The sequence below is a fragment of the Amblyomma americanum genome, chromosome 6 (genome assembly GCF_052857255.1).
Source record: "Amblyomma americanum isolate KBUSLIRL-KWMA chromosome 6, ASM5285725v1, whole genome shotgun sequence".
Taxonomy (NCBI): domain Eukaryota; kingdom Metazoa; phylum Arthropoda; class Arachnida; order Ixodida; family Ixodidae; genus Amblyomma; species Amblyomma americanum.
In genome coordinates, this window is record NC_135502.1 from 128,854,987 (window position 1) to 128,880,058 (window position 25,072).

General features: G+C 44.0%; 1 protein-coding gene across 3 annotated transcripts; it reads right to left on the minus strand.

Annotated features, from left to right (window-relative positions):
- LOC144094095 (metaxin-2-like) lies at positions 1-25,041 on the minus strand. 3 transcript variants are annotated; one of them, XM_077627993.1, is made up of 9 exons: positions 24,848-25,040; positions 24,672-24,719; positions 24,442-24,561; positions 24,246-24,322; positions 19,836-19,928; positions 18,384-18,422; positions 15,379-15,504; positions 9,297-9,373; positions 1-274 (listed from the first exon to the last, which is right to left on the minus strand). In XM_077627993.1, exons 1-9 carry the CDS (start codon positions 24,891-24,893, stop codon positions 121-123), a joined length of 780 nt encoding a protein of 259 aa, XP_077484119.1. In that variant the 5' UTR covers positions 24,894-25,040; the 3' UTR covers positions 1-120. The 3 variants fall into 3 exon arrangements, with proteins under 3 accessions (XP_077484119.1, XP_077484120.1, XP_077484121.1); XM_077627994.1 differs by lacking the exon at positions 15,379-15,504 and having other exon boundaries at positions 24,848-25,041; XM_077627995.1 differs by lacking the exons at positions 18,384-18,422; positions 19,836-19,928 and having other exon boundaries at positions 24,848-25,041.
- Positions 25,042-25,072: the final 31 nt, after the last annotated feature.

Sequence of the window (25,072 nt, forward strand, 5' to 3'; positions counted from 1 at the left end):
TAATAGTAAAACAGGCACAGCAGCCTGACAATGCTCTTAGCAATATTTTAATGACCTTGATTAAAACACTGGCCACATTCTCTACACAATCACAGGATGCAACCTATATCAAAATGCATGCTACGAATCTGCAAAGTATTGAGATTCGACTCGATGACAAAAGTCGACGAGGTTGCTAAACCCACTGACAATCTGACCCAGCCGGCCATCCAAAAGGTCAATAGTCATCAGGCAGTAGAGGTGGCCAAAAGTCAGAGCATCCAGTTCAGTTGGCCTGCGCAAGACAGATTTAAAATGCATTCAAATTACCTTAGCAGGGTTGTGCAAGTATTCAATGCTACCTAGCACAAAACTGCAAAGTAATAAATTTGCCTTTAACTTCAATGACTCATTGGAGAAATAACACAAATATTACCAGAATTAAGTCCTGGTTCAAAAATTAGCCAGGTTTACCTTGGTTATACCGATTACAACGTGCGAAAGCACTGGTTTTGCACATTGTTTAACTAGTGGTTATGTTGTGTTTAGCATTAATCAGGCAGACATGATATCGGTCAATCATTGTTTAATCACTTTCAGGCACGTTCAAGGTGATGAAAACAGTCTTGTGGTCAGTCTAGTAATTCGCCATGGCATATGTGTGCACGACACAGTTATCTGCAAACACCAAATCTAACCGTGTGCCAGACCGGATCATAGGCTCTGCATGCGGATTGATCAAATTAAAATTAAACGATTCACTCGTGTTGCAGAAAGTGTGCATGCTTCCTTGTATCCTTATTAAAGTCCCCTAACATGACTAGACCTTTGCTTATGTTGCTCCTCATGGGTATGACCGTTTTCATGTGTTCAAGCACATATTCATTCTTCAATTGGAGGAGGCATTTAAGCTCTGCCTTAAGCGTATGACGTAGTAGCTTTAATGGGTTAATGCCCATATATGCAGAATTGGTCATTCCCTACTTAACATTCATAGATCGCGGTGAGTCCTCGTACCACTACAAGCGCAGTGGCGCAGCGGTTAAGCAATGAATGCGCCACTGCACTGGCAGGTGGCTCTTTTTATCCCAGCCATCGGTAGGGGTTGTGCGACCCATGTTGCCCTTCCCGAGCAATCTCTCGCGACCAAGACAAGGCATATAGGACAAGACAAGATTCTTGCTCAGGGTTGGTACGGCTGTAGTAGTGCTTTCGCACTAAAATGGTCTAGATGTTTGTGGTTGCAAGGTGATTGACGAGGAAACCATGGAAACCCACAAGACAACACTTCAGCAAAAGAGCAACTGGGTCCTTACAAATATAAATGAGAGCACAGCAACAACTGCACAGCATCTATAAGAGGAACCATATTAACCTATAGTGAGCCATGCTCCTAGGTGAAGAAACTGGCACGCATTTTTTCATACTGACTTCGACCCTTTCAAGGTGTATAAATGACCAGAACCCCCTTGGTCAAAAGTTCGCAACCCAGAGGGTTTGCTTCTGAGCCACACTATGTGGCTTATAATGCATCCACTGTGGTCAAAATCTACTGAAGGCAATAAGATTTTTGGTCCTGCACCCTCTGGAGGTTAGAACTTCAACGAATACTACAAGGGCCCCACTACATGGCTTAGAAGCAAATCCCCTTGGCTACAAACATTTTACAAAAGTTGTACATTAATGCAATGCATGCCACTGCTGTGGATGAGCCAATACAAATAAACAATATTGGTCATGCTAGCTAGGTAATGAAACTGTTAGGAATTATCTGGATGAGGTATATAAAGCAGTAGTAACAGATATGACTTGGGAACCAGCAGCTTTACCATAGATGAGATAAGCTTCAATAATTGAGATAGGCTCAGTGCTGAGTTCACCTTGCCAGTGTGCATCGTGCACAGACATGCTGAAGCTGCCTTAAAACTGATGCAAATTCACAAAAAGCCACCATTTCAGTCAACATTACACTCATTTACGCGCACCCATTACTAGAATTTAGTTAGCAAAAAACTAATAAGATTTATTGCTGATCTGCTTATTCTAAGCAGCTGAGTAATGTTACATAGTGCAGTGATGGGAATGGCCAAGAACATTTTGTAGCAGGCCTTGTAGCAGGAAAATTTTCGTTTTGTAGCAAGCATCGCCCATTTTGTAGCAAGAGACGGCATCTCAAAAAAAAAAAGCTCAGAAGACAAATTTATAGCTTTTTATTTGTAACAACATCTCTTGTAAATATCACAAATAACAATTCACCTAACCACAGAACAGCAGATCAAAATTATTTGAATATGACTAAGTTCCCATTACACTTCGAGAAAACAGGTATGATTTTTCGTGGTATCAGGAATATTGCAGCGACTCCCCCATGACATACTACATGAGTAAAAGAACCCAGAAAAGGAACTACTGAATAGCAAAACATGGCTTTAGCAGCACAACTGTTAAAACTGCTCTGCCATCTGCAACAGAAACAGCACAAATGCAACACATAATAAACAAAAGCTAACCAGCTCAAATAAAAATTCACCTTGAAAATAAAACCGCTTGCCAGCAAAACAACTATTACAAAACATTGTGCAGCAGATTTCAGGTAAACTAGATAACATAATAAAAGATCATACCAAAAAATCTATACCCGCTGATCTGCAGAGCATAAATAAATGCAATACAATACAGAAACACACAAAGTGTATACTGACTACCACTGGTTATCATTAGCATGGTAATTTTACCAGAAGACAAATAAATATATGACTTCCCCAGCAACACAAACTGAGACCGAAGCACTCAAAATATTAAAATAATAAATGATAAGTGTAAACAAAAGCAGCCACTAAACTAAAACTGCATTTGAAAAAAAAAAGGAACTGACCATGTGGCTTGCAGTAAGCATGTATGACAACCCTTCACACAAGAATCAAGGGAAATGACAGGGAATCAGGCATGTGCTTTACAAATACTGATTTCAAATTGGACAGCCCTATGTTCCTTTCTCTGGGCCCTTACTAAAGGCAGCGAGATGACAGACACTATCACTCATTTGTTCTCTAGCTTGGCTCAATATTGCCTGGCCACTCGCAATGTCACTGAAGTTCTTCAGCTTCATGCCCCGCTGAATCAACAATTCAGCATTTCTGAACATGCGCTGTGCTTCATCCACCTTCTGTTTTGCTTGTGCTTTAGACAAGCTGGCAGTTGTTAGCACTGGATCCACATCTGCACGTAGCCTTTTCGATAGCTCTTGCTCACAGGCAATGCGATCTGCATACCGTTTTGATGCGCCTCTAACGGCCCTAATGACGTCTGGACCAAATGAAAGCTGGCATGGGTCACTGTTCTACCTTTTGGCAAATGACATTATGTGGCGAATACCATTCACGCTTGCCAGAGAAAGGTTCGACCTATCATTCAAAACTCTTCTATTCTGGCCGAAGCCTCGCTCAATGTCAGCATTCCCATGCGGGAGCGAAAGAAGTGCCTTGACAAGCTTAGTCAAAAGCGGATATTTTCTCTCACCTTGAGCACTCTTGATGATAAATATATTATGCCAGTATTTGTCAAGTGGCACATCAGGACCTACATTCAGCACTTCAGAGCTTAAGAGTGTCACCTCATCAAAGAGAGATGAAACTTGGCTAGGTTGTATCACTTGAGGTGCACATTTTGCAAGATATCTGAACGATTCTGCTGAAGACTCCTGGGAGTGGGTGTTTGGTTGCAAGCACCTGAGATACTGAAGTGTCAAATTCTGAAGAGGGAGCCTTGTCAGAAGGTACTTTGAGCATGCTATGTAAAACGACCTTGCTCCTAGTCTAAATTCAGCTTTCTCTGAAGCAGAGCAAGAATTCATAGCTTCCTCAGTATCTGCACCAACTACTATGCTTTCCTTCCAATTCTGCGAACTTTCGACATCAATGGAAGCAAGCTCATGTCCTTGTTTCAACATGAACACCTGAGGCCTCAGAAATCTGCCCAAAATCTTCTTCAACATCACCACCATTTCATCATAAAGAACATGCAACAAAGGTTCACTCTTCTGAAACAGCGTCAGAAATCCCACAACTAGGTAACCTGCATTCTTCACAAACAGCGCCTTTGCATACAAAGTTTTGTCATTCAGGTTTCTGTTTAGTCTCGCCCTCACACTACCTGCAGCACGCACTGGTGTCTGGGCATCTAGGATGCTCTTCAGGGCAGAAAACTGCTCGACTAGTCTTTCCACGGCTGGTACAATAGACAACCAGCGACAGTCGACATGACGCAAAAACACAGTTTCAGGCAATCCAAGAACCGCTTGCTTTTCTTTGAGCTGGGCAGTTTGCACCGAAGATGTCTTGAAAAAGTAATACACATCACTGACAACAGTTTCAACTTCGCTACCAAATGAATAAAGAGCACATGAAAAAGCGTTGTGCACCTTGTGCAACAAGCACTCTCCAATTTCCATCAAGGGGCCATTTTCCTGGATCAATTTCTTCTTTAAACACTTGATTAGGTTTGGACCATCGCTGAAAAATGAAAAAAACCCTGCTCGAGGAATATTTTGAGTGGCTTCATTTACACATTTCAAAAGGATATTAGCCATTGCCCTCCCCAAACGAAACGATTGCAGGTGCTCAACCACTACTGCTTTTTCAGCATCAGAAAAGTAGTGCACCAGGACATCGAACTGCTGGCATCGCTGTTCTGGCAATGGTGTTTCATCTACACTGATACTGTAAAACACACCAGGACGATTCAGTTCATCATGCACAAGTCCCTTGAAATAAGGCCCAAGCCCATCTGACACAACGTAAGACACTTTTTTCCTGCTACAGGAGAAATCTTTAGCCACCTTCGAGTCGGGAAACATCAAGCGATGAAGGGGTGTAGCCGTATCAGCCCATGAGTACGGGAGACTTTTTATCGTCAGTGCCAAAACAAAAAGTGCTTCGCTGGCTGTGACACGGTCTGCATGGGTCACCATGCCTGTCGCTGATGAAAAATCCAACGCTGCTTGAACAGCAGCTGGCCTCTTCAGCCTCCCATCGGGGTCCCGAAGCTTACTGGTCAGCTCCAAGTGCTTTTTACTCTGTGAATGCCGTTTCACTGCTGTGACACCATGCTGTGAGCAGTTGATTGTCTGGTTACAAATAATGCAGTAATCATTTTCATCCCTTTTTCCTGGTCTGCACCACACCTCGAAGCAATCCTCGTTGCCGTCGACATCTTTCAATAGGTCAGTGTTAAACTTGCTGTTGCGTCCTGCAAACGACAAATAATAATGTTAGTTTGATGAAACAGAAAGCTGTTAGACAAGCAATATGATCCTGTAAATTAGAGAATAATTATTCTAGAGAGCTTAAACATATTCTAAAGAAAATAAAGGCCCAGGAAACACAATGGTTCTTTTCCCGCAATAGTCATGTTATAACAATTCTTCGCTTCGTCCACAAGTGGCAGTACAGGTTATAAGAACACGTTCGTCGATACAGAATCGAATATTAAAAATTATAACCGACACATATTAAAGAGCAGACGTCCCAGATATGCCAGGTTTCATGTTTACATCAATTGCTGATCTGTCCTTCATTTTATGTTATCCAGTAATTATGAGTTTAACAAGGAGATTATAGCTTGTTGCACAAATTTAATAGCTGCAAAAGTAACTTTCATCTGCTATGTTGCTTAGCACAGTTCAGGGCTTTCTATGCACCTAAGCTGCACATACTGGCACTCTTTCTTGCACTACTTTGCTGAAGAAAAGTATGGCTAAACTTCAACTTGAACACGTAAAAACAAAAGAACATATTGAGATAAATGGAGTTCCAGAATAAGCAAAGTGCCAAAATTTGCAGCGTAAAAATTGCAAATTCTAAATACTGAAGGCTTCTGTCTAGATGTTTGGCAGAGCAAGGTCCATTACACAAACTGAACGCGTAATTATAATAAAAGCAGTACCACTTTGCGACAAACCAGCTCACTAAACATCACCGACAAAGAGCGCACCAGCTTTGAGCGCGCGATCGCGCTAATCAGGCCTCGGCCGCCGTGGAAGGGCGGAGGCTTTCTCCCGCGTATCCCCTACCCGCCCGTTAATTGTCGCCCTAAAAAACAACCTCCTTGTTTCCCTTCCGTGTTTCTGAAAGCTTCCGCCGTCAATTCACTAAGCCTGCCAAGCTTCGAGAACAGGAACAGAGGTGACATGTGATGGCCGTTAACGCAGCGCCAAAATCGTACGAACGTCGCGGGCGTGCTAGAAGAGGCTTGCTTGTTGTTTCATCGTATAGCTAGCGGGCCACAAAATGCCGCATTCCGTGGCCCTTTCTTTGAGTTTCGACTCGAAAGTTTCTTGATTACGGGAGCGACGACACGGGCACGAGTACACGTCTGTTGCGCGTTTCCGCCATTCTCGTAGGCAGTAGCGCCTGCACCCCCGCCTGTAGGTTGCAAGCCCTTTACAAAGCACTCACGTTTAAGGAGCCCCTCGTTGCTGTTTTACAGCTAGCCGACCCGCTGTGTATAAGTTGTAATAGTAACAAATACCACGCCAGTGTTGACGTCGGTCTACCTCTAACATGGATGCGTGAGCGAGGTGCGAGCGACGGTGCCGCATCTGCGGTGTAGGGAAGAATGCCAACATATTAAGTTAAACTGTCTATTATCAGCGATAAATTTGGTCAAAATGCAAATGTAACGTGTCTTTTATTACGAATGCCTTCTACACCCTATGTCTGCTACGCAAGGGGTCCATTTGTTGGGAATGACAGCGCCAACCAATTTAGTGAGAAATGTCCGCCTCCCGATTGCTGTATCAGGACATGTTGCTGCCGTGCCACTTATAACGGCATTTAACTGTATTTGCAAACAATTTCGGAACTTATAAAAAAGGGAAAAATTACGGCGTCATGCGCACGCGGTATATATACTTATTTCAGAAGCCGCTACATTAAACTACTTAGCATGAGTTCACTGTTCATATCCATGAAACACTCGTGCTGCAAAGGCACTGCTTTGAGAACATATCTTCCTACCGCCCAAGTGATGTCAGGAAAACGCATTCCGTAGGCTCCATAGCCAGACAATCCGAAACTACCAAGCGACCTCGCATGTCGAGTGAATAAGGCATGCATAAATGGCCCGATTGCCTGCGAGTTATCCATTTCGTGCCGCAAGCCTGTTGTCATGGGCAGCCCAGACGTCACTGCAGTTTTATTTCAACCCTGGCGTTCTCAGAACTGCGCATGGCAATATGAAATTAGTGAGCGACATTACATGGCTGCCCTGCACGCCACATGCTGCAGGGCTTTCGAAGTAATCAGTTATACTAGCTTAAGACGAACACACAAAACTACGCGCCCTCTTTCATAAACAGTGATCAAACCGGGAATCAGCAGCACACACTCCTGCGGGCTCAAACTACGTAATCGTCAGTACTGCGACGAGCAGCCGTTGCCATTCACTCAATTTGTGACTGTTAAGTCACGTTCAGTTTCTAAATTTGGACCCCGACACATTGACTCCGCGCAATGTGCAGAGAAATTCATTTGAATAAACTGAAAGGCACAAGGAAAGAGAAAAAGCTTACCTTTCAGTTTCGAGAGTGCCATCGTGACACCGCCACGACTCCGCTGAAACCACGCCGTCGAGGCGACCGAGCGGCCAAAGCGTGCAAGAGCGCGTACCACAGCACTACAAGCCAAGGCCACACAACTGGCCACACTGCACAAACCCGCCGGAACCGCTCGGACGCGGTGGAAAGCGAGAAGCGTTCATCGGCTACACCAGTGACACCCTCGCTCAGTCACTCTCCCACCTTCCTCCATGCTCTCCCATTAGAGACGAAGACTGAGAACTGGATCGTACTGGATTTTACCGGCTACTCTCTCAGCCTTCAATGGCGGACAACAGTCGCGAGCATAGTTTCCGCGCAGGGTAGTACCTAACGTTGGCGACGGCTCGTTTTGGCGCAGCTTTGGCGCAGTTTCACAAGAAAGCCCCTGTTTGGAGCAGCATGTAGCAGCTTTATCGAAATGGCGCAGACTGGTGCAATTGGCGCAGCATTCCGATCACTGCATAGTGGAGATATCGTACTTAACCGATAGAGAAAATACTCAACCTGTTCTCTGTATCAGTTAAGCGCGATATCTCCTCTATGAAGCATCAAACAGCCTGCTTTTGCCTTGTTGAGTAATGTTACCCTTGGTGTAATGTTAATAATGTTACCCTTGGTTTCAAGCTGATAGATTATCAACATTTTGCTGCCAGCCAGTCCAGCCAACAGGCACAACATGATCAGCATAATATGACCAATCTGTTGTTTTTGCTGCCAGCCAGTCCAGCCAACAGGCACAGCATGATCAGCATAATATGACCAATCTGTTGTGCACAAAAGGTGACAATGAAGTGCAAACTGAACTGAATCAGTAAACCTCTTAACCTTACTCAATGATATGCATACATTCTTTTCTATCACTGAAACAGCAAAAGAAATCTTTCATAACAGTGCACTCCATGCAGATGTGGAAACTATTTTGCTTTCTTATTCTGCTCTAAATATGTACAAAATTTATTCGTCTAACCACTCGTGCGTCCCATTCTGCACTGTCTTCTAAAGGCACACAAAGCAGTGTCAGATAGTCATGGAAGATTTTTTTTTTCTCCCAAGCAGCATAAGCAAATGTTGAAGACTTTTTTTGTTGTTATTACCTTCTTTAAGTTCTTCACAACAAATTTTGTTTTATTACTGGTAAACCTGCACCTCACTTAGCACAATCAATTTTGCACTGCGTCACCACAGCATGTTTCTGTTTTTCCCGTGGTGCATCAATTTTTGCTTAAAAATTGACTCTTTGTGGCTATGTTGATGTTTGTTTGATTTACTGCCGAGAAAACTGGATTCCAAGAAGAAACATTTTTCTTTCCCCCTTTTGGCAGAAACTTATGACATCAGTAACGAAAAGGACTCCATGACCACCATTTTGAAGCGGATGGCAGTGTGGTCTAGTTTCAGAAATTCGCATAAATAAGCTGTCTAGATGTCATAACAGTTTGCTTGTAGTTTGCTTGTGAAAACGGCCAGTGCAACAATACCTGCATTTCTTTTGGCCTTTCCTTGCCGACATAAGCTCTGCATTAACTGAAAGCAGCCTTGGTTGACAGAACGTCATAATCCACTGACACAGGTCAACTTCAATTAGTCTCCAGTGTCCCTTTAAGATTATGTGACAACACCCCTTACAAAATTGGCCCTCAAAGCATTTAAAGTAGGTTAGCAAAAAAAATAATCCTCAAAGACTACATCCAAACACACCCTTTTTATGCAAGTCACTCACTTGTCGCCGAAGAAATAATTGTTTTGCCCGAGACGCTCAGACAGAGCTGCACAGCAGGACTGGACTTCTTCAAATACCTGCACAAATGGAACAAAGAGAGCCAAATATGCTGCTGACAGTATGACTGAAAAATGCCTGAACAAGTGCCGTAAGGCAAGAAATATTCTTCCGAAGATGTCAGTACAATAAAATCTCGTTAATTCAAACCTCATTAATTTGAATTTCTGGATAATTCAAACCGCACGACTTGGTCCATCCAGGCACCTTTGGAGTCTATGTTAAAATATAGCCCGTTAATTCGAATGTGAATGGGCTGTGCCACCGATAATTACAACTAAGAGCCGCTGCATCCAGGGTGGCCTGGGCATGCAGCAACACTCCAATGAGGCTGCACCACTTTTTTGGGGGCATATGTGGAGAGTGTAAAATTGGTGCAAGGCTGGATAAATGGGTATGTGGGGGCTCTCTCTCAGCATTAGCGCCAGCATGGTGACGGACACCTATGCGTGAACTCAGAGATTTGTAGCTAGCTGTTGCTTGTAAACTGCTACGCTGATCTTGAGGACTTCAGTAGCTTGCTGAGTTAGCTGTTGTTGTTGCACGATGGATGACACGACCAGCGGTGAGGCACAGAAAATCAGGTGCCTCGCAGGGCCCTTGGCACTCCGAATAAGAAACTCCTCCAAGATCTGTGCCACCTGTACTTTGTTTCATCTATCTCGAAGGCTGCAGTAGCTTAGTTGTTGAGCGATGGATGACGCAACCACTGGTGAGACAGAGAAAATCATGCATGTTACAGCGACTCCAGCCGCACTGGCACTCCAAATCCGAAATCACGCGGTCATGCACAGAACTGCAATGTGCGCGAAACGAAGTGAAGCTTTGGCCGTCTTCGCAGTCTTGGGCCGGTCACACGCTCCAGCCTTATTCCAGCCTATATTCCATATTCCAGCCTTGCGACCATGTTCACAGGCGGTCGCACGCACTTCGTGACTAGGGTGTGGCCCTCCGTTGCTTAAGTTGGGATGCGCTGAACGCTGCCCGCCTCTTCAGTTTTGAAGGCGAGGAAGAGTCCTTCCGAGCTCAGGCTGTAGCGCCCCTGCCTAAGCTCGCGCAAGGAAGATGAAGCAGTGGGCTTGCGCAGGGCAGAATGCTCGGGACCGTTGCCTCAGCCGGGCACTGATGCCATTACTCCGCCAACTGTTGCATCGGCAAGTCCTCTAATAAATATGGCCGAACAGAAATAAGGTGGTGGCCGTTCCATTCCGGGGAAAAAAAAGCAAAAGGTGATCACTGAATATTTTATAACAATAGAATAAGGTAATCTCACTACCTTACTGCTTCCAGATTGCAGTGTACCACATATTCTGTTCAATTTCATTACTTCAAACTTCGGTGAATTCGAAATGCATTGGCATCCCCATGGAATTCGAATTAACGAGCTTTTACTGTGACAGTTTTCATTGACAAATAAAATGGAAATGGGGGGTTTAACAGCCCAAAGCCACACATGGGCAATAAGAAAAATCATGGTGGAGTGCTCTGGATTACTTTAAACCATCTGGGGTTCTTTAACATGCGCTGTCACTGCACAGCACCCAGGCAGTTTTGTATTTCACATCCAGTGAGCTATGGCTGCCGTGCCTGGATCAAACCCATGACCTTTGCATTCAGAAATAAACTTCTGAACCCGTGTTATCTAACACTTGGATTGTTTTTCAGGCTATGCGGAGCTCACTCATGACGCTTGCTTACCACGAACAAAGGTGGATTAGATGATCACAACGCATATTAGACATACAGTGCACGGTCTCAAGTTAGAATAAATGTCTGGCAGACACAACACGCCATTATGGCCAAGACTTATACACCACAAGCCTATGTGCCATTTTCTTCTTTGCCTTAAATTTGGCAACTGTAGCTGTTCTTCGATCTTCCACACTGAAAGGAGGGAGTAAAAGGGGGAGTAAAAGAAGGGTGTGAAAGAAGAGATCGAGGTGCCATTGCAGGGGGCTCCGGAATCATTTCGACCATCTGAGGAACTTTAACGTGCACTGGCATCACACAGCACACTACCCAGGTTTAAGCCCAGCCTCAGTGACCACATTCCGATGGAGGTGAAACGCGAAAGGTACTAGTGTACATTAAAAATCCTAAGGTGGTGGAAATTATTCAGGAGCCCACCATAACAGCACCTCTTTCTCTCTCCCCCTTATTTCAATCCCTCCTTTATCCCTTCCCTCAGGGCATAGTCGAGGTGTCCACAGAAAAATGTGACAGTTACTGCACCATTTCCTCTCCTAAAACCAATTTTTCAATTCCTTCCACAGTGCTCCCTGAGTGTCAGTGGAGCTGTCAGAAAAACGACCCTACAATTATACTCTCTCATAATAGCTTTGATCAGCGCAGCTGCTGCATGCTCTTGCTATTTGTGCTTTTGTGGAGCAAGGTGCATGGTGTCATCCTGGGGTCTATGGTTAAATGCACAGAATGGCCACTATAAGTGCTAGCACACTAAAAGGGAGTTTGTCTTTGCAAGGACACTTTTTTTTTTTTCAGAGCCAAGCAAGCCTTGGTGACCTTTTACACAAAAAATGGGCCAACTGCTCACTGCATGAAAACAAATACAGCCTGTTCTTTTATTGCTCTCATTAAGTCGCACGGACATGTCTGAATATTTGCGACCTCATGGACTAAAGGCTGTCACTTGAGGCTTGTTCAAGCTCATGTTGGTTGCTTCAGCGACACAGTCAGGGCCTTGTCTAATGAATCCGGCATAATCATGCAGTTAAAGTATTGGTGCCCTGTAGTCAGGATTTCACATCCTAATGAACAGTCAGGGCTGATTCCCTTCAGAATGGACTGATACAGCCTCCTTGCAATCCAAAGGACCCTCGAGAGTTTTCACTACATTTAAAAAGCATTGTATTGAACGGCCTTCCTTCACGCAGTTTATTTTTCATGTGTTTTCTTTCAGTGCGGCCAGAAGCCAGTCGTAACGCTTCGGTATCAGTGCCCCACCCAGTAGGGCCCACTGAACCAGCATTTTAAAAGAAAGGCACAGTCTTCACTTTCAATTCTCCCGTGCACATGCCATTTTCATTCACAGTGATTCTTTTGTTCTGTTTAATCATAATAGAAAATCTCTCACTACAGATACGCTCCCAAAAGTCTCTGTGTTACTGGGTGCAGCCTTTAAGTGCTACGCCTGCACAAAGTGCATGAATATCCAAGCAGTCGTGCTTGTTTTCAATGTCAGCTATGTCTGCTATCATTTCAATGCCCAGCCTCCTAGTCACTTTTCATTTATTTATTTGTCCCTTAAAGGCCCGAAGGCATTACATAAGGGGGGGCGTACATACAGGTTGGAGGGTAGTAGCAGAGAACACAAAAGAAAGAAAGGGGGAAAAATACACGGGGTACCAAAAAAGTGTACAATAATATACAAACTAAAAGCAAGAAAACAGTTCGCACTTCGGTGTCGCAGTATGAATATGTTTATGAGAAGTGATTAGCCAGTTTCTCGCGGAAAAGGCGGCGATCGGAGCATGTTATTACGTTGTCGGGAAGGCCATTCCAGAGCACTATGGCGTCGGGAAAAAATGAACTGCTCATTGCGGAGGTGCGGGTTTTAATGCGTGCGATTGGGTTACTGTGGTTTAGGCGGGATGACGTACGTGGGGGTGGCTGCAGCAACAAATGTCTTGGTGAGCGATAAAAGAAAGAGTGAAAGAGGCATAGACGGGAAATAACACGGCGAGTTGCTAGTGTTTGAAGGCCGAGGGATCGTTTTAGTAATGTTACGCTGGTATTTCTTGAGTACTGCGATGTAATAAAACGGGCGGCGCGATTTTGAATGGCTTCAAGGTCTGAGATGAGATACGATTGTGATGGATGCCAGACAGATGACGCGTACTCCAATTTAGGACGTACGAATGTTATGTATGCCAACTTTTTTACTTCAGGTGATGCAGATTTTAGATTGCGCCGGAGAAAACCAAGTGTGCGTGATGCTTTGGAACAGATGGTCTGAATGTGTGTTGTCCATGACAGCGATGATGTTATGTGTACTCCTAGGTATTTATAAGATGATGTTCTCGTGACGGCGACCGATTTTATGTTGTAAGTGCTATCAATAACTGTGTTTTTGCGGGAGAATGATATGGATTGGCATTTATTTAGATTAAGAGGCACGTGCCATTTGTCACACCACGCTGAGATAGTGGTTAGATCCTGTTGAAGAGCGGCAATGGCGCTAGCGCCGTGGATGGGGCTGTAAATTACGCAGTCATCTGCGAATAAACGTAGCGTTGATTTTATGTTGATCGGTAGGTCATTGATGTAGATGAGGAACAAAAGAGGTGATAAGCCTGCACCTTGAGGTACGCCGGATGTTACGTCGGAAAAAGCTGAGCGACAGTTATTAACACAGGTGAACTGCTTACATCCTTTAAGGAACTGCTCTAGCCAGGAGAGCAAAGTTTGTGGAATGCCGAGCGATGACAACTTAAAAAGAAGAAGATTATGGGAAACACGATCAAATGCTTTTGAAAAGTCGAGAAAGATAGCGTCGATCTGGACAAGGTTATCTAAGTATTGTAGAATGTCGTGGGTGAATTCGGCGAGCTGGGTCTCACATGACAGCTGCTTCCGGAAGCCGTGTTGATTCGGATAGAAAAAGTTCATTGATTCTAGGTGGGTCATAAGATTGGAAAAAATAATGTGCTCAAGTAGTTTAGACGGTATACTAGTGAGGGAAATGGGACGATAGTTGTTAGGGCACGTGCGGTCATCCGCTTTAAATGTAATTATTTTTGCCGCATTTCTTCCTTTGCCAGAGCAAAGCCACAGCCATAGGCTTGCCACAGTAAGCCAACCCAGTTTTTTGTCACCTTCAGCTTCTTCACATCCAACGGACTATATATATGCGCCTCTTCACAATCACATGGCTCTGCCTTATCACAGTGCACACTGAAATAAGCTTTCCGTACCGGTTTCACAGGCTTCCTTAGAAATTTTTCGACTTTACCAGCAATTTCCGGTTAATGCACTACTCAAGTTCCACCTTTGCCACCTTCTGGAGACACAACTGCGCCACTCAAGCTTCAATCACTGCTCACAGACAAACTGCAAGCAGCAACCTCAGGGTTCTCTTGTCTGTACCATGAACCTTCAGCTGCTCCCCAATTCTACACTTGTGCTTTAAACTGAGCAGTCCGACTTTTTTTTTTTTGTTAACGAAATCGCACATGTACACACTTTCTTCTCATAGAGGTCATGAAATGTCATGAGACAGACATTCATAGTATTCAAACACTTCTTGAACCCACATTATCTAATGTTAACTGTGATGACTGCATTCCCTTTGTAGAAAACAGTACTCTCTCACTTCTGCACCTTTTGCCATGCCTGTTTGAAAAGCATGAGATTGCCCAGTGCCACTATGAAGTCTTGCTCTGACAAGAACACACTATCATAACATGACTGTGTTCTGTGTCAAACACAATTAGCTGCAGCTTAAGTTTTTCTGCCTTTATCTAGTGCAACAAACACTAGACATGGTTACTATTATTTCTGATAAGCTGTAGCAGCATAAACTGTGCCACCTAAGAAGCACATTTGGAAGTGCTCCCCGATCTCCAAGAAAGTAACAAGCCTTGAGACATACTCCCCATGTCACAATTGCACACCTCTAAGCACACCTCTTAGCAACAATTTTCGGCAAAAAAAAATTCATTATGTGAGTATATACAATAGCTACATTGCCACAAGCTGCACAGCAGCCCTAGAATATTAAAAGTAAATAATTAATGACAAGGAAGAAAGATCTCCTTCATACAGCATGCCATAGCAAACATAATACTGAACACGAAGTTTTGTTCAGCAAAAGTACTAACATTGTCAACAACAATCATCAATAGCCAGCAGTTACAGACATACAATTTTTACACAAATATCCTTGCTGTCAGAGCATGACACTACTGAGATGAGGAAGACAGTGCTGCTGCTGTGAATTTTATCACAGCATGGATTGATGTGCCAAGAACAAATTAAATACACACGTGAACAATGCCTTGCCTACCTCTTCTAGTGACTTCTCACTCCACTCAGAAACAGAGAGCTTGGCGAGAATCTGCCGTCTTTTTCGGAAGCACAGAATATGGTTGAGAGGCCATGGGTACACAGAGCCATACCGGGGTTTTGTGACCTGTGTGTGTAAGTAAAGGAGGAGGAGGAGGAAAAACTTTATTAAACTGAAGGGGAGTTGGGTGCACTTATGGGTGGGGCCCTCATTCCAGGGCTCCACTGGCTTGAGCTGCCCTGCGAACCTGTTGTATGAGGGCCCGTTGGTCCTCCAGGTTATCGCTGGTCAGCAGCGCCTCCTACCGCTCAAAAGACGTGTTTTCCATCTGTAGAGTGTTTGGTTTGACCCCACATCCCCACAAAATGTGGAAGAGTGCAGATTCCGTCTCTTGGCGGCAGATACAGACAAACACATTTCCAAACCTCCGTAGACCTCATCCCATACACCCAACATTATACTCTGACACCTGTCTCAAGTAAAGGAAACATAGGACTGGGAGAATTGAAGGATCAGAGGACCAGAAGCGAAAAATAACTACAGCCACAGAGTGAAGTTGCAAGGAAGGCTTTTTGCACTAGACCAGGACAGTGCACCTGAATCAATATTTGAAATATTAACACCGAGATTTATGTAGCCAGCACAGCTTCCCAGACATCAGAAGACTGCAAACTTCTTTTCTTTGGCTTAAAAATATGCACACAATATCACTATCTAAAGAGATAACCTGCCCCATAAAACTGGTACATTCAGAGCAGCAGCACTGCTCTAGTTTAGGGCAGGTAAAGATAAAAATAATCTTCAACCTGTCGTAAGCAATAATGCCAGTGGCAAAAAGAACAACTAGTTACCTAGTCCTTTCAGTCCCAAATTATAGTCCTGTTGGTGGATAACTTTCAAAATACCAATTTTTGCAAGGAATATGCCTAGACAGCACATAAAAAAAGCTCATCCCTCCCTGACGATTAATTCTGAAATATCTGTTGGGTACCGACATATCCATGTCATAACTCTACAATGTTTTCCAGGATGTTAACTGCATTTTTTCTGACTAATTTTCGTAAGAATTCGTTATGCTAGCAATTCTGTTTATAGCCGCCGCGGTGGCTGAGTGGTTATGGCGCTCGGCTGCCGGCCCGAAAGACGCGGGTTCGATCCCGGCCGCGGCGATTGAATTTCGATGGAGGTGAAATTCTAGACGCCCGTGTGCTGTGCGATGTCAGTGCACATAAAAGAACCCCGGGTGGTCGAAATTTCCGGATCCCTTCACTACGGCGTCCCTCATAGCCTAAGTCACTTTGGGACGTTAAAACCCCCATAAACCATAAACCAATTCTGTTTATATCAGGGTGTTTTTAAAACGTTGATGCATATCAAACAATTGAATGAATACAGATACATTCTAAAGCCACACCAGTGCATTCATGAAATAAGAAAGCATCCATCTTAAAAGCAGTTTTCTGCATTTATTTTGCGTGCCTAGAACTGAAATACAGTCAAGCCCACTTTAACGAACCTGACAGTCACATGGATCGCATTCGTTGTATCCAATGCTGTAGTAAGTGGATGCCCCTTGTAGTGCAAAAATAACTAAGTCTTCGAAAGGTGGCATTAATTCTGTAAAAACTGCTTTATGTGCACCTAATTCTTGACAGCAGAACATACAGAGGCGCTTTCCAGGCTCTACAGACCGGTAATGTTCTGCTTGCCGAGACCCTTGCTGCCAAAAACCTGCAAAAATCGGCTGGTCAAAACCACATTAATGATTCCTAGTTGCCGGGCAGTGCTCGTGCTTCGCATACAATGGCTCTGGCAGAGCACGGCTCAGCGATATTTTCTCCGCACGAATGTAGTCATTCAAGTCAACGAACGGTCACCTATGCATCAACGATGCGTTCCTAGAAATCTGCATTGTCTGATCACGTCTGTTTTCGACAGCATCATCTATCATTTCTGGGCCCAAGCAGCGACGAAAGCAGTGCAGTGCACGCACTGTCTGCTACCTGATGCTGCCCGTACGTACATGGTAGCAGCTCAAAAGGTGGAGCTGACTGAGCAAGCGGCGCATACCACAGCGTGGCCAACAACGCATTCAAACTTCTCAAATCGCTGCCGTTACTAAGTACACATTCATGCATAGTAGCTTCTGCTTCCACTTGGGATGTTTTGGCCAGCTGGTGTATATGCTGACCTAGTAGGCGATGACTGACCTAGTAGTCGATCGACGAGTGCTTGACCAGTGGTTACGTGCAGTTTTGTTGGCGCCTCTTCATTTTCTTTTTGAGTCTGTGTCGCAGGGCTCAGGGACGCTCCTTAGTCTCCTTGTTTGCTGGAAGCGCGAGTTTTTCAACTTTAGGGCCAAGTTTACGACGCCTCCTCGTTCGCTATAACCAAGTTGTGCGGCCAGAGTTGTTTGTTGTACCTGAGACGAATTTCCATTGACCTAATGCAACAGTTTCACAGCAGCACTGCAAATGTTCGTAATAAGTGAGCGTTCATAGTATCTGCGGCCGTTATAAGTGGGCTCAACTGTAGTTCTATGCTGCTTGTCACAAAAGGTTAAAAACATACGCTCCGCCCATTCATGGTACATTATATCCCCATAGAAACTGAAGCAGACACAAAATGGTCATGGTTTATCGGGTTTAACATCCCAAAGCGACTCAGGCTATGAGGAACGTGTAGTGAAGGGCTCGGGAAATTTCAACCACCTGGGGTTCTTTAATGTGCACTGACATCGTACAGTACACGGGCCTCTAGAATTTCTTTGACCCCCGCAGCCGAGATCGAACCCACGTCTTTTGGGTCAGCAGCCGAGCGCCATAACCACTCAGCCACCGCGGCGGCAGACACAAAATGACTTGCATATAGTATGTTTGTGTACAACACGAATGAAGGGGCTAACCAAGGACATGAACATTTACATAATAGAGAAGATTTGTATTTGAAAGGCAGTATTGCATGAAACTTGCATCCTGCAAGGTTCAAGGAATTGGTTGGCTTACCTCATAATAAGTCTCATCATTGGCCCAACAGATGTAAAGCTGGAAGTGATTTTTCAGACAATATGAAGGACTGCGATGTAAGTACAAACTTATCTCTACAATGCTTCTAAAAATCTTAAACTGAAGCAAACAGGCAAACATTTCCACACGGCAAGTGTTTGCAACCTCAAAAAAAAAAAAAAAACTGCACTTTCATTTACCACATGAAACATGCCCAAACAGTTTCACCCAAGAAGATGCCACTATATCATTAAAGAGGCCTGCAATGCATATCATGCACATAGTGTTTATTCATTTTATGCAGAATATGGTGCATGGGGATGCCTTAACGGATTCTAAGATCGCCAAAACCATAACATTTGATATTTTATTAAGCTGGGGAAACACATGATTCGGGCCAATGGTGTTGAAACATAGCAGCGATTTTTGACACTGAATATGAGGTGGCAACCAGATTGGGCACTGCCTTTCAGATTGAGTCAGCAACTAGTCTGAACTTAATTTTTCATACTTTAAATAATTTATCTAAAAATAATGCGTCTGCATACTGAAAGTGTATTGCACATGAAACAAACCGAAAAGGAGCACTACAAGCTAATGAAAACTGAGAAGAGTAACACTAGGGGTGACATTTTCCCTTTCGCTTCAAACTCTCTCTGAGGAGAATGAGCTGCAGATACCACGAAGACAGTGAAATAAAGAAACGGTCAATGGATGCTATGGGCAGAAAAGAACGGGAGACTGTGGGCAAAAAAAAAAGAGAGGGAGACTAAGAGTGGGGTAGGGTGATGGGAGTGGAACGGGTAAGCTTTTCAACAACAAAACCCAAGGGATTACAAGCAGGCATCTGAGCACTGCTGTGGTCCTATCCTTTAGTCATACCATCCCTGTCAGGGGCATGTGTATGTGGAATGACCACATTGTGAATATATGAGGCTGCGAGCTGCCCTCGCAGGCAAAAATAACCTGCAAGCTAGCGTTGCATATACAAGGAGCGTTTGCGATTGGTAGCGTGCATCCTTCGCTCAGGCCAAGTGAAATGTGATTTTATCTTATCTTAATATTTTGAATTTTGTAAGTTGAATAATTTTTATTTTCATACACCAATTTCTATAATTCTTTTACACTGATCCCTGGAATGCATGAGGAATCCTTTGAACTAGAATTGTCGGCAGCGAAAAATATGTCACAGTGCCCCTGTAGGTGAATTTGAACATAGGAATGTTTAGCCATCTAGCTGTTTCTTACTGTAAAAGACCATAAGAAAAAAATGCAATCTGCTAAATTTGTTCAACTACATGCTACATACGCTCCCTCACATGCAGTAATTCATTCTATTTTGCTGCTCCTGCACATCCCTTTGCTAGGCCTGTCCTATATTCCAAACAGCTAACTCTAGAGGCTGAACATTCATAACAAACTGCACTTTCCATAAGATTCAACAAAACATACCTCTGCATTGACCAATACTGTGTTGATTAATGACATGTAGGCCCTTATGTCTGCCTTTTGTTGAACAGTCAGGTTCTGGGTCAGTTGTATGCCCTTCAATAATAACAAAAAATAAGTATAGAAAAAACAAGTGAGTTCCATGCAACAACAACACAACCGCAAACATCCATGGATGAGGCGCTGATAACAAGTGCCGCTTAATGTACTATTGCGTCGAACTGAAACGCAAACAGTCATATGCAGTATTTTTCTACCGTGCGGCAAGACAATCCTTTGCAACCAAAAATATGTATCGCAGTAGTTGTGTACTATAGCTCAAATTATAAAGGCAATACATCACATCATACGCGTAAAGACTGCACTCGTGTAGGTGCCACGTATAGAGTCAGACTGTATAGAACAACAAAGTAGATTCCAGTAGATTCCACAGACCACAACTCAAAAACTGAACTGTAAAATTCCACTTTTAGGTAAGAGCTGAAACTTGCCAAAACTGCAAAAAGAAAGAGTGACCCTTACCTGCATATATACGACATTGTTTAGTTTATAGGCGCTTTTCAGATTTCATTTGGCCTCATAGAACACTTTCACTGTAGTAGTCCATCAGCACAGTAACTTCGAGCGTAAAAGTGAATACACACTAAAGCTGCACAGAAGGCACATCGTTCTTCTTAAAGCACGAAGTGTCTTAGATACAATTTGACACATTAGTCTTCCCCATGAAATGAATTCACAAGACGAGCACTTTTAGAAACATCGATCCCCAGGTTTCTAGTGGTCTTTGAGACAGTTCATTGGGTCTCTCTATGACCACAGATGCTTTGGTTTTCGGTTTTATGGGTTAAATGTCCCAAAACAACTAAGGCTATGAAGGACGCCGTAGTGGAGAGCACCGGATAATTTCAATCACTTGGGGTTCCTTAACATGCATTGACAATGCACAGTACACGAGCTCTAGCATTTCGTCCCCAACAAATGCGACCGCTGCAACCAGGATCAAACCCGAATCTTTTGGGTCAGCAGCCCAGCATCATAACCACTTCACCACCACGGTAGCTGTGATCAAAGATGCAAAAGTATTGTCCTAGCTCTATGCCAAAATAAATTGACTGAGAAATCCTCTTCAAGCAAACCACAAAAATGAATCTCCCGTCATCAGCAGAGAATTGTCTGCTGTGAGAAGCTTCACTTGGAGCATGCCTCACCATCAGAAAAAGTGCCCAGGCTCTTCATGCAATTTGCAATGCTTATTTACACTACCTAAAGTCTACAAATTAATCCAGATCAAACTGAAACCAGGAAACAGGGTTGGTGTTGAATCAGATCTGTGCCTTTGACATCAACTGGAACTGACACCAGCACGTCTGCTCGTTGCATGCTAGACAACCTTTCTCATTCACTGCTGATCATGAGTGACGTACAAGGCACTCAAAACAAAACCATGGCCACCAAAAATGCAACAAATTCACTCTTATGATGATGACCATGCACATATATTTTTGCACACACTTTCACATGCAACGAAAAGATACTAAACTTTGTACCTTAACCACATGCGAGTCAGTCTGCAATGCACAAGTTTTCAAGAAGCACTTCATTCAGTGACATAGTTTACATACACAGCTTCTCATAAGGCTGGCGTAAAAACTTCACAGACAATCCAGATGATGTCTCTATCAGAGCCACCCTACAATACATAAACTTCTCCGCTCATTTTTCCAATTCCCTAATCCCAGCATCCTGCGACAAAAGCCCACCTAACATAAGGCTGGCCCATAAGCATGTGGACAGGCGAATTTTGGTCGAATTTGCTTTTTTCTCATCAAACACCACTGGACACAACAAAAAACTTAGAAACAAGACAGCATGACAACAGAGGCTATAAAATACAATGAATCACAGGCCGGATGACGACACTGATTTAGACTTCATGCAAAATTTATCAACAGAACACCTGACTGGAGGCAAATTGATTTTCAGTCAGCCAAAGGATGAAGCTTTCAAGACTGTTGAAACACTTATACTATAACGAGGAAACAGTATCATTAAAACCACCTCAAATGTAACTCTGACTGCATGGTGAAGATGTTCAATTACATTGAACCACCATCAAAATATGCTTCACAGATAACCCAACGCAAAGCTACCAAAAGAAGTGCAAGAGATATGTGTGCCAGGACATGAGGAATGCAAACAATGATAAAAGTCATCCAGGTACTGTTATGCTTACTGGACAGACAGCCAACAGAGCAAAATGGATGCACTTGTAGGCACTACGAAGGAGGAGAAACTGCTTAGGGGGTAGACTGTGCCCTGTATTTGAACAGAATAATTGAAAGTAAAACAAGCACAAAGATAGGAACAGTATGTGCAACGCAAGGCTGACAAGTAAGCGAATCAGCCAGGCATACATGGAGCAAAAAGAACACTCTGTTAGTAAGGGTGATAGAGGCATGCGCCCTGAAGAATTTTTGCTTATCATCATTAGTCGGGAACCAAAATCCTGGGGACTAGTTGGCTAACTAGCATAATGCTTAAGTGTACATTGCAAACAGGCTCACAGGCAAAACGGTTTTATCATTGTTTGAATGCTAGAGAAATGGAGCTACTAAAATATCTAATCTACAAGTTGAACAACTATGTAGTTGCTCCAAGAAAAACAATAATTTTGACAGGTCACCACACTGACAAATGTATGTGCAATAGAAATTGTGGCTGTGAGTCACCATATGAATGAACTAGTGTTTTTTAGAACACAAGAATCACAAAGCTCATTACGTGGCCAAAGCATCTGGTTCAGAAAAAACAATTATGTGCTTCTGCCCACCAATCTTCCACTCTGAAAGCAATATACCTTTGTTATACATGTTTTCATGTGTTTTACAAAGATCCTACAATTCGTTTTCCAGATTCAGGTTCATCTTTGGCACACATTGTTGCTTCTACATTAAAGGTTTTGCCAGAGGCTGGGCCAGTTAATTTTCCTTGTCACGATGTAGCCGTTTGTATTGCTGCCATCAAGTGTTCACACAGCACAGTTCTAGCAGAGCTAGTGCCCTGGTAAAACAAGAAGCGTCATTTCAGCATTCATAAGTGGCATTCACGCTTTTTATATTTAATACAGAATGAATGCAATCATCAGGGCAATATATTGCATCGGCACTTCATATAAGAGGTGTTCACACGACGTCACCTGCAAGAGGCGCTAGTGGCCGACACGGCATTCACCATGTTCGTGGTCACGCACGGCCGCCACACCAAGTCGCAGCATTTAACTCGCTGGTGATGTGTGAAATGTGAGCGTATTTTGTGTCTCGCCGCAGATAATTTCTGTCCGACCCGTAACACCATGTGACTGAGATACTCCGTAAACTGCGCATAACAGAAAAGAGCGGGCGCGCTGAAAAGGTTCCTTTGAGAAAACATCGACCCGTAGGAATACAAAGGCGCCGGCGTGGTGTGCTACATACAGAACTGCTACCGCGCGTTGAATTCACTGATATCGAGGCCCGCTTTGTGCATGGCTTAAGTGTGCTGACAGGCCAAGGAATTAAAGCATATAAATCTAGAGAGGGTGCAAATTCTTCACAAGTGGGCAAGCCCAAGAGCCATGCTGAGGGTGCCGACGGCTGCAGTGAATTTTCTGGAAAGGTAGTTACACGTCTGTTCATTTAGCTAGCTTAGCTTGTCATCTCTATCTGCTGAAAGTGACGCGTCACTACTGAATCTAGCGAAATCGCTGCACATCACATTGCTGCGAGCCGACCTAAATTCCAGGTCTTGTGCATTCAAAGCACCGCTATGCTGCTACAATCAAAACTGCAAGGCATTCTCGCTAGGTCTGCCGTTCGTGTTCCAAGCACATGAAAATATTTACTCGACCATTCTGTCGCGTAAATAGGGCAGCTATGACGCTTTGCCTTTTTGCTGAAACGCCGTCTGTGAAGCTCCAGCAGCTCGCGGACTACAGCCGCTAGAAATACGTGATTCTGCGGCGCCAGTTTTGGAATTTGGGTAGGTAAACATGTGCTGTTTTATCCACGGTGAGTCTTGCATGAGTAGCTGACAGTTATCAACTGATATTAGAAGCTGCAAGCCATGTACATTCTTGCGTGCAGTGCAGCTGGCCAGTTTTGCTGCCGAGTTGTGGAAGGCAGCTAGGTTGTATAACGGCACTGAAGAATTCTGCTGCAAACTTCATGCACAATATGCGCTCCATGAAAAAAAATGGACGTCGACGCACACGTGCAAACATTTTATGGATCAATAACAATTCAGGCCGGGTACCTCATACACCGCGCGAGCTGGCATGAAACGACCGCCGACATGGCGCGCTTGCCACGACGACGCTCGCGCCGTCTGGTAGCGCGTCTTCAGTGAATACTTCCTATAAGGGTCTCCTTTCCTCACCTTCGTATTAACAAACGCAACGATGGGGTCCATCTCTGCAATGACGAACGGCCCACACTTCAATACTGGCACGTTACCTAGAAAAAGAGAAGTGCTCTGCTGTGGAACGGAGTGGCGATAGGCTAAGAAAGGAACAAACGATGGGTTTCTGCACGCACACGAACATTGTAGTCGTACTTTAGGTCGCTTTAATTACCTGAAGGCGAAATGCTCTCGACGTTGGGTCGCATCTCCACTTCGTGATCGAGGCCGGCCATTCGGAGGAATGTTTGGACGCCTAGAGAACTTGCACTCTCTGGCAGAAGAACCTGAGATTCTTGTTTCGAGCAGATACATAGAAGGACACATCGGGGAGAGGAAAGAAGGCATGACCTTGCAAACAGAAGCCGGGAACGAAATGGATGTTTGAGACAAGTGGCACCTTACTTTCGAAGGACTGCAATACTTTCGCGTCTTCTGGCCATGGCTGGTTGGCTGAAAGGAAAGCAAATGCTGTTTCCCAAATGCAGTTGCTGTGATTACATGAGCAGCAAAACGGATGCCGGTGTAGCAGCAACTACGGGCGTTCTGCTTAAGGCCAGTGCGCGAGGACCAAAGCTTACCACCAAGCTCGACGGCAATAGAATCGGCCAAAAGTACAGAAGGCATGTTTCCGAATAATACAAGCTGCAAGAAAAATATTAATTCAAATTTGGACCATATCCCTTCAGTATACTTCGGTTCTTCAGTAAATAAGCGCACGCCAGCGCGTGAAAATATTTGCACTTCAATTTTCACGTCAAGACGTCGTATCAGCTGTTTTGACGGGTAGTTGAAAGCGTTGAAAG

Coding starts and splice junctions, on each gene's coding strand:
- LOC144094095 (XM_077627993.1), bottom strand. CDS start 24,893: ATGCCTTCTGTACTTTTGGCCGATTCTATTGCCGTCGAGCTTGGTG. Junction 19,929..24,245: donor TTGCGTTTGTTAATACGAAG/GTGAGGAAAGGA, acceptor TTATTATTGAAG/GGCATACAACTGACCCAGAA. Junction 15,505..18,383: donor ATGATGAGACTTATTATGAG/GTAAGCCAACCA, acceptor TTACACACACAG/GTCACAAAACCCCGGTATGG.